Below are 15,001 nucleotides of genomic sequence, written 5' to 3'. Positions count from 1 at the left end.
AATATTTATTAATTATTAATAATAAAATCAGTAATTTGTATGTTTTTTTATTGAAAAATTTAATTTATTTTTTGATCTTAAAAACTATTAATTTATTATAATTATTATTAACATTAATTGAATAATATAGAAATTTGATTTCTATATTAGGTAAACAAAGAAAAATAAAAATAAAGGGAATAAGTTTTACAACAAAAATAAAATATGTTATTTACGTTGTTGAAATGGCATTTAATGCTGTATTGTGTGTTTGTTTACGATAATGTAATGCTTCTTGATATGCTTTTTTAACTGCTTTTCTATCAGTTGGTTTTCTTGATTCAGTTAATTTTGCCTCATCAACTGCCATTGATACACCAAGTTTTTCTAATTTTTCACCTGGTAACCATTGCCTATAAAAAAATATATTTATATAATAATAACAATTATTATTTGTCTAATAATTAATAAAAAAAAATAGATAAATGTTCTTACCATGTTCTTTTAGTATCAAAAAATAAAACTAAATATACTGGATCTTTGTAATTACGTCCAAGTGCTAAAACATCATCTGGAGGTGCAGGTATTGGTACACCTTTGTGTATAGTACCTCTTGGAGTATTTGGATCAATAATAAGTGCTGGATACCATGGATATCCTCGACATTTAGCCCAAACAAGTTGTAGTACTTCTAATTGATCCTCCTCCTCTTCTTCTTCTTCTTCTTCTTCCTCAACTATCATCTCTTCATCTTCTTCCTCATTATCTTTATCATCGATGACATTATGATCTTTGTTATTTATATTATTATCTTCATCATCATCATCATCATCATCATTGTCTTCATTATCTTCTTCAGTATCATGATGACGATATCGATGACGAGTATTATTTATTTTTTGTTTTGATGAATTTGTTTTAGTTTTAGTACGTTTATTATTAAGTTCATCAGAATCACTGTGATTATTTTTATTACCAACTGGAATATTGTGATCATCACTATTACTATCATCATCTTCATCATCATCACTGCAGCTGATATTATCGCTATCACTAACATCGGTATCACTATCGCTATTAGCATCACTATCACTGTCACTGTCATTGTGATGATGACGATGACGATGATGATGATGGTGGTGATGATGATGATGATGATGACCATCATCACTGTCACTACTACTATCGTCATCATCTTCATCTTCATCTTCATCATCATCGTCGTCATCGTCGTCGTCACTATCATCAATATTATTTCTACCACGATGTTTTTTATTTTTATTTTTAACAGTGTCATCCAAATTATCATTTTTTCTTTTTCTAATTGAACGTGTTTGTTGTTTTCTTGTAATATTTTTATTTGTTATTTTATTATTATCTTCATCATTATCATCATCATCATCATCATCGTCATCATCATCAATATCTGGTGATGTTGATCTACTTGTTGAACAACTACTACATGTTGATGAAGATTGACTACCACCCTCAGCATTGTCACTATCCATATTACCACTTCTATAAATTTGAAAACTATCAGCTTGTTTTTTAGTTTCTTTATCTCGTTTTAATGTATTTGATTGTTGTCCTCTGCCTGCACGAGGTTTTATTTTTCTTTTATTAACAGCTGGTGTTGGTTTTTTATCTTCAATTATTATTTTATCATTTATTTGAGTTTCTGATTCACTTATATTTTTATTTTCAGTATTATTACGATTAACTCGTTCACGTTTTTTCGATTTATTTGTAGTATTTTTTGGTTCAGTTGATGGTGTTGTCGTCGTCGTCGTCGTTGTTGTTGTTGCTGTTGTAGTTGTTGTTGTTGATAATGACGATGATGATGGTGATGATATTGTTGGTGTTGTTATTGTAACATCAAGATCTGGATATTCTTTTCGAGCTTGTTCAATTAATAATCCTCCTTGTTCACGCATTTTTAAACCAGCTCGATAAAACATTGTATCTTTTCTATTATATGCTAAACAATTATTTACCATCAAGTTAAAATCTGATTGAAAATCAGATAAATTTTCATACTCTTGTTTTTCAATTTTAGCCTAAAATAAAAATAATATTTTACATTAAAAAAAATTTCTTATTATATTAAAATAATAAATTAACTTACTTCGATTGTTGATAAATCCATTGGTTGTGATACAATATCAAGATAATCTGGTACTTCAGTTGTATCAACAGGTTCACCAAATACATCATTTGTATCTTTAGCTTTCATTGCTTTTAATATTGTTTGAAGTACACTTTCAAGTGGACTTAATTCAAACCACATACATTTTTCTTTAACTTTAAATAATTCTTTTTTAAGTTTTTCACGTTTTCTAACAAGTTCACATAATAAACGTGCACGTTCTAAATCTTGTCTTAGACATTGCCAGTATTTAAGTTGACGATATAATTCACCACGTAATTCACCATCTGGTGATGGTAATTGTCCAAGTGATGGTGGTCTTGCATGTGGATGTGTACTTTGTAATCTTCGTAATAATGGAACACCATTTCTATGTTGACGTTTTAATGTCCAATATGCAATTAAACGTTGAATAAGTTGACTTTTTTTTGGTAAACTTTCAGCTAAACTTGCTATTTCTCTAATTCTATCTGGTGGAATTGTTGGAATTGATATTACTGGTGCTGATGAACTTTTTTTATTAGCAATAGCACGTCTTCTAGCATCAGCTGGATTTGTTGATGGTTGATAATCTGGTGGTGTATGAGCTTCACAATATGCTGTTTTTTGTACTAACATTGGTTCACCATTTGCTGGTTGTACAGTTCTCATTCTCATACATAAACCACTTTGTTGTGCACATGTTACATGAAATGCAGCATAACAATTTGATTTATGACATTGTATACATGCACCAGCACTTCTTCTTTTACATACACAACATGTTAAACGCCATCTTGCTGGTGGTATACTTTCAATACTATCAATTGGTTCAAGAAATACAGTATTTGCAAATCTAACTTCAGGTATCCATAATGCACATACAACATGTGCCCATGTTGATGAACGATCTGTTTGTTTAAATGCACCACCTCTATTTGGACATAATACACAATCAACAGCTCTTGATGGACTTTGTAAACATCGTCTACATAACCATTGTCCCTCGGGTATATAAGGTACACCATAACAATCTTGATGAACAGCTAAATTACACATATCACAAAATAGAATTGCATTACTATTTTGACATTCACCATCCATACATATACAACAAACAGCATCTTCATCAGCTGCAATACCACCACCACCATTATTTTGTTGTTGAAAATAAGATTCTTTTTCTAAACGATCCATTAATAGTTCAAATGTATCAGCTTCCATTGGTGCTAAACTTGATGATTTACGACGATCATTAACTAGTGATAACCATGCTGAATCTTCTTCATCAAGATCATACTCAACTTCACCTGTTGTTAAAATTATTATTCATCAGTTACAATTATTAAATCATATATAAATGTAATGCAAATTATTATTACCATCCAATTCTTCACCACTACGTTCCATAAATCTAACATATGAGTTTGGCAAAGACTCAGCTTCACCAATTTGTTCCTCATAACCATCCAATTCATTGACAATAGCAACTGGAAGAGAACTTAAAATTGATTTTTCTTCTTTTTCTCTTTCCATTGCAATACTGTTGATTTTTTTATCATCATTGTCAATATCTGATAGAGACAATACTGGAAGGTCATCATTAATACCAATTTTTAATGATTTTATGTGTTCATCACCAAGTGGTTTCATCTAAATATAAAAATGTAATTGTTTAATTATATTTTACAGCATGAAACAATTTGTTTTTATTTTTTTTTTTTTGTTTGACAATTACCAGAACAAATCTTGTTGCTTCTTGTGGACTCAAGAGAACTTCAGCATTTGCTGATCCAAATGGTTCATTTTTAACACCAGTTTTATTACGTTTTTTCTTATTTGAATTTGGTGTATTCATTATATTTTTTTTTAACAGTTGCATCAATTAACTCAACTTTGTTTACACAATATGTAAAAAAGATAATGTGATTGAGAGTTATTTTATAAAAATCAACAACGTATTTTTACTTCAGCTAAACCAGCTGGACACTTTTTTAATAGTTTATTTCACATTTCATAAGTGATATTTAAAATTTTAGCAATAATCATTAATCCATAGGCATTTAATTAATTTTAATCATCATATTTATTATTATAAAATAAACAAAATTGTGTACACACACACACCAGGTTGTTAATTCTGAACGCCCAAACACTGTTTGAATTTTAAGGTTATGTTTAATTGTTGAGAAAGCAATTGAGTAATAGAGAAAAATTAAATAACATCATTTTCATAATTAGAAATAAAATTAATAATAATTTTATTAAAAAATAAATAAATAAATAAACAATTAAAGCTTGAAAAATTAAAGAATATAGTATTTTTTTTTTCAAATAAAACAAAGTTTATTGGAGGGAGAAATTGTTATTTAATAACCGCCATTTTTTTCTTCAGACATTTGCCGATAAATTGGCGCTCTTTTTTATCAATTTGCAATTGTTAACCACCATGAATGAGTGGCGCTAATGTCACAACATTATACATGTGTACATATGCATACACACACACTACTGTTCACTACTGTTACAGTGAAGCTATTTTGACGACAATTCCACCGACAAACAGGAAAAAAAAAAAAACTCCGAAACGTGATATCGAAAGAACCATTAAAATATTGTGCGTATCGGTTTTAAACAATTGTATTTATTTGTTTTGATTGAAATAGATAATTGATAGTTAAATTATTGGTGAGTAAAGTATCATTCAATATAAAAAAAAAAAAGTTAAACGCAAAAGTCCGTGAGGAACAAAAACACAGTGTGTGAATAATAATTTTTACGTTCAGTCTAAAAATATTGTTTATTTATAATCATCAAAAATGGGGAATGTACACACCTGCGGACCTAATGAAGCACTCGTTGTATCAGGTATGATTTATTAATATTTATTACAATTGTTATATTGTTTTATTATCAATGTAAAAATTACAATAGGTTAGAAAATAAATGTTTAGGGAAGTGATGACGTCATTGTCATGGGAAAAAAAAAAAAAAAAAAATGTGATTACTCAGGACACACACGTCATTTCGAGGTTACGAGCTAATTTATTAGACAAATGATTGACGCCCTTGCATATATTTTAGTTATGAAAAATATATTGGATAGAATAAAAATAACATAGACTATCCTTTTAGTTATTTAATATTTGTTATTAATTTATAATAATATTTGTTTTTAATTAATTACAACGTAGAAATAAACACATCTTTTATTGTCTCTTTTCAACGTTATTTAATTGAAGATAAATTAATAATTTATTCAAGTGTTTTCTTAGAGAATAAACTTTAGAAAAAAAAAAAAAAATAGAGTAGAGATGATTAGTAAGATGAGTCATCCTTATCATGTGATAAACAAACGACAATTTTTTCCTGACTAAGCATTGAGTTGACTAATTTTGTTATTTTGAGAGAAGATAAGAAACTAATGTTAGAAAAAAAAATAGATAGCTTGATGAATGAAACAAATAATAACATTACAAGTGAATAAATTTTCATTGGTCGTTTAATTGATGAGGTATTTTATTTAATTTGTAAATATAAAAACTTTGGTAGTGTGTGTAGAAATAGCTTATGGCCAACGTTTTTATTTTTAAGGTTTATTTACCTTTAGTTATTGATTTTAAACAAATTATTTTTAAAGCATGTTTACCAAATATTATACATTTTATTTAATGGCGTTTTTAAAAATGAAAATAAAATTATAGGTTGCTTTTATTTTAAATAATTTATATTGGAAAAATTACATAATGTTTTTCACGATTGAATAAAATATTTAAGTCATTGTTTAAAGACAAAAATATTTTTATTTTTTAATTTCAGTCATACAATAATAAATAATTTTTTTTAATTACAAATTTAGAAAGAGTATCATGTGTCTCTCATGACTGTTAGTTTGGATATTCTTGTTTTATTATATCAGATATTTTTTCGGCAATCATAAAAATTGGAATATTTGGATGTCCAGACATGAGAGAAGGAAAAATACTGGCATCAACGACTCGTAATCCTTCAACTCCATAAACCTGTATTTAAAAACAAATTCGTTTAGAATTAGTGCAAAAAATTATAGAAGAAAAAAACAAAAAATTTAAACTCACTTTAAGCTTAGAATTAACAACAGAAGTTGGATCATTTTGTGGTCCCATTTTACATGTTCCTGAATAATGATAAATGTTAAATGTAAGACTTCTCAGTCCACATTCCCAAAATTCATCAGTATCATAATCAAATTCTTCACATCCAGGAAGTGGAATATTAATTATTTCTGTTCCAAAATTTTTCATAGCAGTAGTTTTACTAATTTTCAATGTCAATCTTATTCCAGCAATTAAAGTTTTTACATCTTCCTTGTTTGACATATAATTTGGATAAATTTTAGGCTTATCATTGATATTTTTACTTCTTAACAAAATTTTTCCTCTGCTTTTTGGTCTTAAAATCATTGGATAAACAGTTACAGTATTTGTATCTAGATATTTACTATAAGTTTTTTTCCAAAAATCATCAGAAATACCATAAGTTCCTAGAACAATTTCATGTGATGCAAAAGACGATGATACAAATAGTAATTCAATGTTTGGATATGCAGAGTGATCATTTGGTCTATCAGTATCTACAAATGCTATTGCCTCACATCCACCAACCATAGTTAATGGTCCTGTTCGATTCAACATGAAATCTTTGATATACGGATTTGCAATATTTATCATTTCCCAAAAAATTGGAGTAACTGGCTGATTTATTTTAAATATAAGTCCACCATATGCTATATGATCCATTAAATTTTCTCCAACTGGTGTATCAACTATTGTATCAATTCCCATATTTTTTAAATGTTTTTCTGGACCAATTCCAGACAGCATTAGTATTTGTGGACTTCCAATAGCACCAGCACTTAAAATAACTTCTTTTTTTGCATATACATAATATATTTTGTTCATTTTTCTAAATTTTACACCGATAATTCTTTTTTTGCTTGAGTCAAATAATAATTGTTTTACTAAACTATTTTTAGTAACTGTAAGATTTGGTCTGTCTTTTATCGGATGAAGATATGCTCTACTGCTACTATGTCTAGTTCCATTTTTCATAGTTGTTTGAAGATAAGAAAACCCCACAAATTCTTTACCATTATAATCAATATATTTATATCCTAGCTCTAAACCAGCATCAACAAAAGCTGTTGCAATTGGTGTATGAAATGGTGGATAATTAATATGAACTGGTCCATTATCATTGTGTAATTCTTTGTTGTCATTGAACTTGTTGATACCCATGGTTTCTAGTTTTTTAAAATATGGTAAAACATCTTTCCATGACCATCCTAGATTTCCCATATTTGCCCAATTGTCATAGTCATTTGGATGTCCTCTTGTTGCAATCATGTAATTTAAAATACTACTTCCACCCATTACTTTACCTCGGGGCCATAAACATGAATTATTATTCATTGCTCGACAATACTTTTCACTTGGTTCTGTTGAATATTTCCAATTTATATCATCACTATATTGAAGCATATTAACAACTACTGGAATATCCATTAATAAATTCTCACTTCGTCCTGCTTCAATTAACAAAACTTTGAATGATTCAATTTCTGATAGTCTTGCAGCAAGTGTTGCACCAGCTGTACCTGCTCCAACAATTATAAAATCATATATAGAATTTTTTTTTGGTGTTATATCTGGTGGTTCACGTGACATAAATTTTCCTCCTTTTTCCAAAAAATCAAGTGCTCCAATTGATGTGCTTATTATGTTTGATAATGGTACATCAAAAGGCCTATCACCATACATATTTTTATACACTTTTTGAGTATTTGATGGTACAACTATAAAATTTAATAATACAATAGATAATTTAATAGTCCAATTTAATGTTAAAAAATTAGATAAATTATGCAACGTTAAAAAAATCATTTTTTTTTTTTTTCTGTTTGTGTTTTTCTATTGATCAACTATTTAACTGAGATCTAGTTAAGCTACTGAAGATTAGTCATTTGTTTATTTTGCACAAAAGTCATGAGGTAATTTGTTTCAATGAAATTGTTACGATTTTGTAATTTTATATCATCACCCCACTACATTTTATTCGTTCAATATGGATTCCATGTGACGTGCATATTAGTGATGGCATATCCATTTGTCATTGGACTTTGCAGTATCAATGTCACATCATTTATAAAAATTTCCTTTGACATATACACGTACAAGTCAATCAAATTTGCAATTATCAATGAGCCCATTTTAATTCATTATGATAATAAACTAGTTCTTCATGATGACCAGTCAACTGGTTTTTTTAAATCTCAATTTTAACTATAAATATTTATTTTTTATTTTATATGTACTTTTCTCTAAACACGTAATGATTAACAAAATCATTTTTATAAATATATTATGTAATTATTGTACATTGTTTTTACTCATGTTTTGAATGACAATTTATTTTTTTATATACCTAATACAAGACTCATCATGAATTCAAATGTTTAAGTAATTTTAACACGAACTTAATAGTCTTATTGTGTTTTTATTTTCTTCATTCAACATAGTTATTTTAATTGAAATTTCTAAATTAAATATTTAACATTATTTGTCATTCATCATGAAATTTATTTTTAAAATAATTTCATTTATTATTAACATCATATTTCAAGTTGATACAACAACTATTTATCCCTTATCAGTGTTTTTACATAACAGCCAGTTGAGAGTCTTGATGATTTTATCCATGTACATAAATAATTATTTTTTTTGTCATTAAAATTACCATGAAATTACGAATGAATAAATTGAACAGTAATTGCCTAATTAATTTATAATACAAAAAAATATATTTTTATTCATTATTCAATGATGATTTAATGATCATTGAAATTGTTTTTTATTTATTTTTAATAAATACAATTACATATAGAGTATTGTATGAAAAAAATTACTTTTGAATTTAATTTTTGATTGATTAATTCAACAAATAGATATTTTCACTTAATCACTAAACCCAATGGCTTATTCAACTGATTTAACTAAAACTCTTTCGTCCTGATCGTACTTGGTGTCTCTTGTTATCCACCCCTTGAAAAATGCATGATTTATATCACGATTAGATCGGATTAAAATAAAAAAGTCACCACTAGACTACCTTGACTATCCTAAGCATGTGTGAGATACACCAACTATACAATGACCTTCAACTTACAAATTTTCAATCAATAAAATTGCAACTAAATTTAACTAAACAATAAATCAATTTTTTTGATTTATGGAAATGATTCAAGAGTCCTAAAATATTAATTTAATATTGTTAAATAATTAATAATTATGTTTTGTTTTGTTTCAATAATGGTCATTTCATTAAATTCAATCGAACCTTTCTAACTGCATAATTATCATTAATTTATCAAGTTAATTACAATAATTGTAATCACAAATCTTAATCCTGAGAATATATTCTTGAATTTTATTTTTCTAACCGGTCTATTAAGTCTGAGTTTTTTACACTCTATTCACTATTTTATTTGAAGGTTTATTATTGCAATATTATGATCGAAAAAAATAGTAGATAGTAATTATTCTCTATACCAAGGTTTTAATATTATCAAAAAAAAACAAATATATTTATTTCTGTAGCACAACAACAAAGATACAATCATTCTTTATAAAAATCAATAACAAAACTTCAAGTAAAAATTATATTTACAATTATTATTTTATTAAATTTATTAGTCTGATTGTTGATATATATTATTATTTTATGATAAAAAACTTACAGTACTATTTACAAGTATCACATATTAATTTATAGTTGATAAAAAAAAGTATTATTTATGTTGATTAACATTGTTCTTCTTCATAGAACTCATATGTACAATAAATGCTCTATACAATTATAGATATGTTTTTGTCCTTGAATAGCAAAATTATTAGAAAAAAAAAACGTGCATGGCACATTTATAATTTACATACATATGAATGATAAAAAATTACCACTCACTTGTCTCATGATAATAAAATCAATAAAAAAAAAAAGATAACATGTCATTTCTTTTGAAAAATTATATAGTAATATTATTATAAAATATTATGACGATGTTCTACAGCAAGCCAATCATTTTTTATCATATCTGATCCTTTTTCTGCAATCATAATTATAGGTGCATTTGTATTACCACTTGATATAGTTGGCATTATTGAACCGTCAATAACACGTAATCCTTGTATACCATAAACTCGTAATCTTGAATCAACAACAGCTTCTAAATCTTCTGGTGGTCCCATTTTAGCTGTACCAACTGGATGATAAATTGTCATTGTAATATGTCTAATATGACATTCCCAATATGCATCTGATGCAAATTTAAAATTTTCACATCCTGGAATTTTAATTCTATGTAATCTTGATCCAAATTGTTTAAATACTTTAGCTTCACTTGTTTTAATTGCAATTTTAGCACCTTCAATTAATATTTTAATATCATCTGGATCAGAAAAATAATTTGCATTAATTATTGGATATTTAAATGGATTTGAATTTTTTAATCTAATTGTTCCTCTTGATTTTGGACGTAATAATAATGGCATTATTGTCCATGCATCTTTATTTGTTACTGGACGAAATACAGTATCATAAACTTCATCAGTAAGACTTAATACTTTTCTAACTTGTACACCAGCATCTGAGCTTAATGATGCTGGTGCCATGTGAAATTGTATATCTGGATATTCACCAGTTTCATTAGCATATTTTGTATTAACAAATGCATAACCTTCAACACCACCTAATGTTGTCATTGGTCCTCTTCCATTAGCAACATAATTCATTGTAACAGGTGCAGCTTGAAAACGATCTTGTACAATTGTTACTGGTTTATCAACTAAAAATGTTAAACCAGCCATTCCAACATGATCCTGTAAATTATTACCAACTGGTAAATCTTTTAATACTTTAATTCCAATATTTTCAAGATGTTCCTTGGGTCCAATGCCAGATAACATTAATAATTGTGGTGAATTAATAGCACCTGCTGATAATATAACTTCTTTACGTGCACGTATCATATGTTTTTTTCCATTTTGATAAAATTCAACACCAATTGCTTTCATTGTTATTGGCTCAATGAGAATTTTTGTAACATGTGCATTCATAGCTGTATGAATATTTTTTCTTAATCTAACTGGACGTAAAAATGCTTTAGCTGTTGAACATCTACTACCACGTCTTATTGTTCCTTGAGCAATCATAAAACCCGTTTGATATTCACCATTAATATCACGATTTTCATAGCCTAATTCAGTCCCAGCTTCTACAAATGCCACAACTAATGGTGTTTTCCATGGTGATTCTTGTACAGTTAAATAACCACCTGTACCATGATATGGACTATTTTTTAAATATGGATTTCTATTGTCTTCTGATTTTTTAAAATAATACAATACTTCATTATATCCCCAGCCTGGATTTCCCAATGATTCCCAATGATCATAATCATTTTTATTACCACGTACATATAACATATAATTTAATGTACTTGAACCACCAAGTACTTTACCTCTTGGCCAATTACATCTTCCATTTTTCATTGCCATACAAGATTTACCAGTTGGTTCTATTTTATATTTCCAATCAAGTTTTGTTAGCTGAAGATAAGCTGCTAATGATGGTACATCTGTTATTTCATTTTCATCTGGACCAGCTTCTAATAATAATACATTCCAATTTGGTATTTCTGATAATCTACTTGCTACAACAGCACCAGCTGAACCACCACCAATAACAATAAAATCATATTCTGAATCTAATAAACGTTGATCAATTATTCGACTTTCTGGATCTAATTGATCATAACGATAGTATGATAAACCAGCAATCAATAATGGAACTAACCATATACTTGTTCCAACTAATCCAATTGCTCCTTTTAGAGCTGATGCAACAACAATTGCATTTAATAGCATGATTTTTTTTCAATTCAACTCGTGTGTTATTTATTTATAATTGATAAAGTTTAACACTATCAGTAATCACATCATTTTTAATCATTAAATTTAAACTAAGTGTGAGGTTGATGCTTTCTTGATCCATCGAACCTCCATAGTTTACGGTGGCTCAACCAGCATACTCATTATTTACTCAACCTAAAAATTAAAAATATATTTTATTTTCATTTGTTTTTATATTATGTATTTAACCACAATTGTGCTTTCTTGTTGATCATGACAGTTTAATGATAACAAAAAAATTCATAAAAAATATTAATGATAAATTTAAAAAAAAAAAAACTATGTAAATAAAAACGATGGTGATCTCATAACTGGGGGAAAGGAGAAAGTGTTTTATATGCTGTAAAACATCCGCCTTCTCTATATCTACCTCTTTTTTTTTTACTACGAAAGTCACGGTTACGTTAGAATTTCTCAATCATTTCTTCTTCGTTATGACTAATAATAATTCAATATCAATTATTATTTATTTTAATTTATCAATTAGTAAATTAATCAATTTAAACCACCTTATTAACATATACAAACAATTAATTATAAATATATTATATCAACTCTTGATACTTTTTTTAATTTTTAAATTTATTGACTATTTTTTTTTATTTTTTTATTAAAAGCCAATCGTTTTGCTTTCATCTACTAAAATTTTTTTTCTTTCAAGTAAATTTAAAAGATAAAATTATTATTTACCTTCTATTAAATTATTCAATAACGATCAATGTTTAACGATTGTAAACTAATAGGATAATATTTTTTTTTTTAAATAAACTTTCGCAATGAATCGTCTTGTATAAAGAAAAGTATTTCCGGAAATATTCAAAACACAGGAACTAAAATTACCTCTTACTAGTTCATTCAATTACTGTTAAGGTAAAAGTGTGTAACAAAGAAAGCACTTTTTATTTATTAATCACACGTGTTTATATATATATAAAAAATAAATAAAATGCGGAAACTCATCTCTTTACTTCCTGTCTACCTATTAGATCACATATTTTTTTCATAAATATTTAAATCAAAAATTTTCTACTGTGTCTATATTAATTTTAATAATAATTACATGAAAATTTACCTTGTTAAGCATTTAAATTTGTTGTTTTTTTTTCTTTTGTCAATTTTTTAATTATCCTTAGTATTTTTTTGAGTGTGTCAAATTGTTCTTCTGTTCTTTGTTGATAATTTTTCACCGCATAATTTTTATTGTTACCTAAAAAAAAAATAAACAAAACATTAAAGTCATGATTTTTTTTATTTATTGTCTTGTAAATAATAGCAAAGAAAAAATAATTATTTATTTGCCTTTTTTCTTTTAAATATATAATTGGTTTTAAAGTTAAACTCTAGACACAAACGTCCTTGCTATGTGAATAACTATATAAAAATGAAAGTCTCATTCTCACATGCCAATGCGTTGATGACTTTGATGATTATATAAATATCTCAAATTAAGTGCAAATTTTTTTTTTTTACCACTAATAATGACATTAGAATAATTAGAGTTGATTAGATTTATTCATCCACACTTTGGTCTTACTCAATTTTCAATAATTTCACTGTAAATTTATTATAAAATATTATTACTATCACAAATACATAATAAATAATTTTAAATTGAAAAAAATCCATCACAAATAAATTATACACGTACGATAGATCATCCACAAAAAAAAAAAGTAATGAAAAATTGTTTTTATAATTATTAATTGACCTACCTCAGGATAGTTTTTGTTGAGATAAAATATCATCAGATATGTCTGTGCTACACCATCATCACCTGGCAATGGTTTTTTAAAAAATGTTTAACTTAAATTTCTTTACAACGTCCACCTCGAATACTTGTTGGTTTGACAGTGAAAGTGTTCTTTACTTGAATAAAACCCCCAATATAAAAAAATTTGCCCTCTCTCTATTTTCAGTATCCAGTATGTAATTTCATAACATTTCAAACTCCCTACTCAATTATTATCTTCTACATATAATACATCAATAGACAAAGATTTTAATGTAACGTCTTTTTATTTTGATAGATGTGTAAATATTTAAGTTCATCATACATCAGATGGTACTCAACAGTATCAACAATTTATTTTTTCTATTTTTTTTTTTCTATTTACATAATGCTGTCATCAGCACTTCAAAAGATTTTTCTTTTATATATCCATCAAATAGGGCTTTTCAATATGAATATTTCAAAAGTCTATATTATATTTTTCTAATGTTCATTATAATTAAATTAAAATAACAAGAATTAAACTGTTTTTTTTTTCCATATAATTTAAAAAATTTCTCTATGGCTGTATTTGTTTTTTTTTTTTTTTCGAATGAAAAGTCATGTGTTTAATTAATATTGAAATTACAATTTTAAATTTAATTATGATTTTATATTATTTTTTAAAAAACAACAGAGTAATTTAATTAGTAACTGAAATACTTAATTAAATTTTAATTTTTTCTTTAAGCTTTTTCTTTAAACTATATATTGATTAAATTTATCACAGTGTCGTTTAAATATTTATTTTTGTTTTTTTTTTTTTGACACTTACATTTTGTTGAATAAAATTTAAATATTGAGGCCGTCATTTTAAAGTGGATCCACAACCGGTTCAAGTACATATACAACATTAAAATATCCCCGGAACAAGTTGAAAGTAAGCTGTTTATACTTTAAACAAAACATTATTTGCAAAACATAATATGAAATTTTTTTTTTTTTTAAATTATTTATTTTACGTTATTTACCATTATATACAGTTTTATAAAATTTTTTTTTTTACATATATTTTTTTTTTTTATCTTTCTAGCTTGTGAAATTTTAGTCAAAATATTATTCATCATTTTATTGTATTTATAAACTTTCATTTAAATTAAAATATCACACCGGAAATTCGCACAC

The 15,001-nt window shown here is 26.5% G+C and overlaps 3 protein-coding genes across 3 annotated transcripts in view; 1 reads left to right on the top strand and 2 right to left on the bottom strand.

Moving 5' to 3' along the window:
* Positions 1–179: 179 nt before the first annotated feature.
* On the bottom strand, positions 180–4,308 carry LOC122852251 (peregrin). The gene is made up of 7 exons (XM_044151947.1): positions 3,843–4,308; positions 3,487–3,757; positions 2,105–3,414; positions 1,347–2,036; positions 1,151–1,211; positions 475–724; positions 180–392 (listed from the first exon to the last, which is right to left on the bottom strand). Exons 1-7 carry the CDS (start codon positions 3,984–3,986, stop codon positions 212–214), a joined length of 2,907 nt encoding a protein of 968 aa, XP_044007882.1. The 5' UTR covers positions 3,987–4,308; the 3' UTR covers positions 180–211.
* A 283-nt stretch (positions 4,309–4,591) lies between these two features.
* LOC122852250 (flotillin-2) overlaps positions 4,592–15,001 on the top strand; it is a 31,279-nt gene continuing 20,869 nt past the window's right edge. The window contains exon 1 of the mRNA XM_044151945.1: positions 4,592–4,972. Within this exon, the coding sequence (XP_044007880.1) occupies positions 4,924–4,972 (49 nt within the window). The 5' untranslated portion in view covers positions 4,592–4,923. The remainder of the gene's footprint in view (positions 4,973–15,001) is intronic.
* On the bottom strand, positions 5,948–14,293 carry LOC122853489. Its single transcript, XM_044153988.1, has 6 exons — positions 13,821–14,293; positions 13,509–13,661; positions 13,181–13,315; positions 10,186–12,243; positions 6,202–7,959; positions 5,948–6,126 (listed from the first exon to the last, which is right to left on the bottom strand). The coding sequence occupies exons 4-6, from the start codon at positions 12,061–12,063 to the stop codon at positions 5,992–5,994; spliced, it is 3,771 nt and encodes a 1,256-aa protein (XP_044009923.1). The 5' UTR covers positions 12,064–12,243; positions 13,181–13,315; positions 13,509–13,661; positions 13,821–14,293; the 3' UTR covers positions 5,948–5,991.

Source organism: Aphidius gifuensis, linkage group LG3 (genome assembly GCF_014905175.1).
Source record: "Aphidius gifuensis isolate YNYX2018 linkage group LG3, ASM1490517v1, whole genome shotgun sequence".
Classification (NCBI taxonomy): Eukaryota; Metazoa; Arthropoda; class Insecta; order Hymenoptera; family Braconidae; genus Aphidius; species Aphidius gifuensis.
Note: the sequence above shows the minus strand (reverse complement) of the source record. Positions and strands in the feature narration are given on the sequence as shown.

Coding starts and splice junctions, on each gene's coding strand:
- LOC122852251 (XM_044151947.1), bottom strand. CDS start 3,986: ATGCAACTGTTAAAAAAAAATATAATGAATACACCAAATTCAAATAAG. Junction 3,758..3,842: donor AAGCAACAAGATTTGTTCTG/GTAATTGTCAAA, acceptor TTTTATATTTAG/ATGAAACCACTTGGTGATGA. Junction 2,037..2,104: donor TGGATTTATCAACAATCGAA/GTAAGTTAATTT, acceptor TTTTTATTTTAG/GCTAAAATTGAAAAACAAGA.
- LOC122853489 (XM_044153988.1), bottom strand. CDS start 12,063: ATGCTATTAAATGCAATTGTTGTTGCATCAGCTCTAAAAGGAGCAATT. Junction 7,960..10,185: donor TAGAACATCGTCATAATATT/TTATAATAATAT, acceptor ATTAAATTATCT/ATTGTATTATTAAATTTTAT. Junction 6,127..6,201: donor TTGTTAATTCTAAGCTTAAA/GTGAGTTTAAAT, acceptor TTTTAAATACAG/GTTTATGGAGTTGAAGGATT.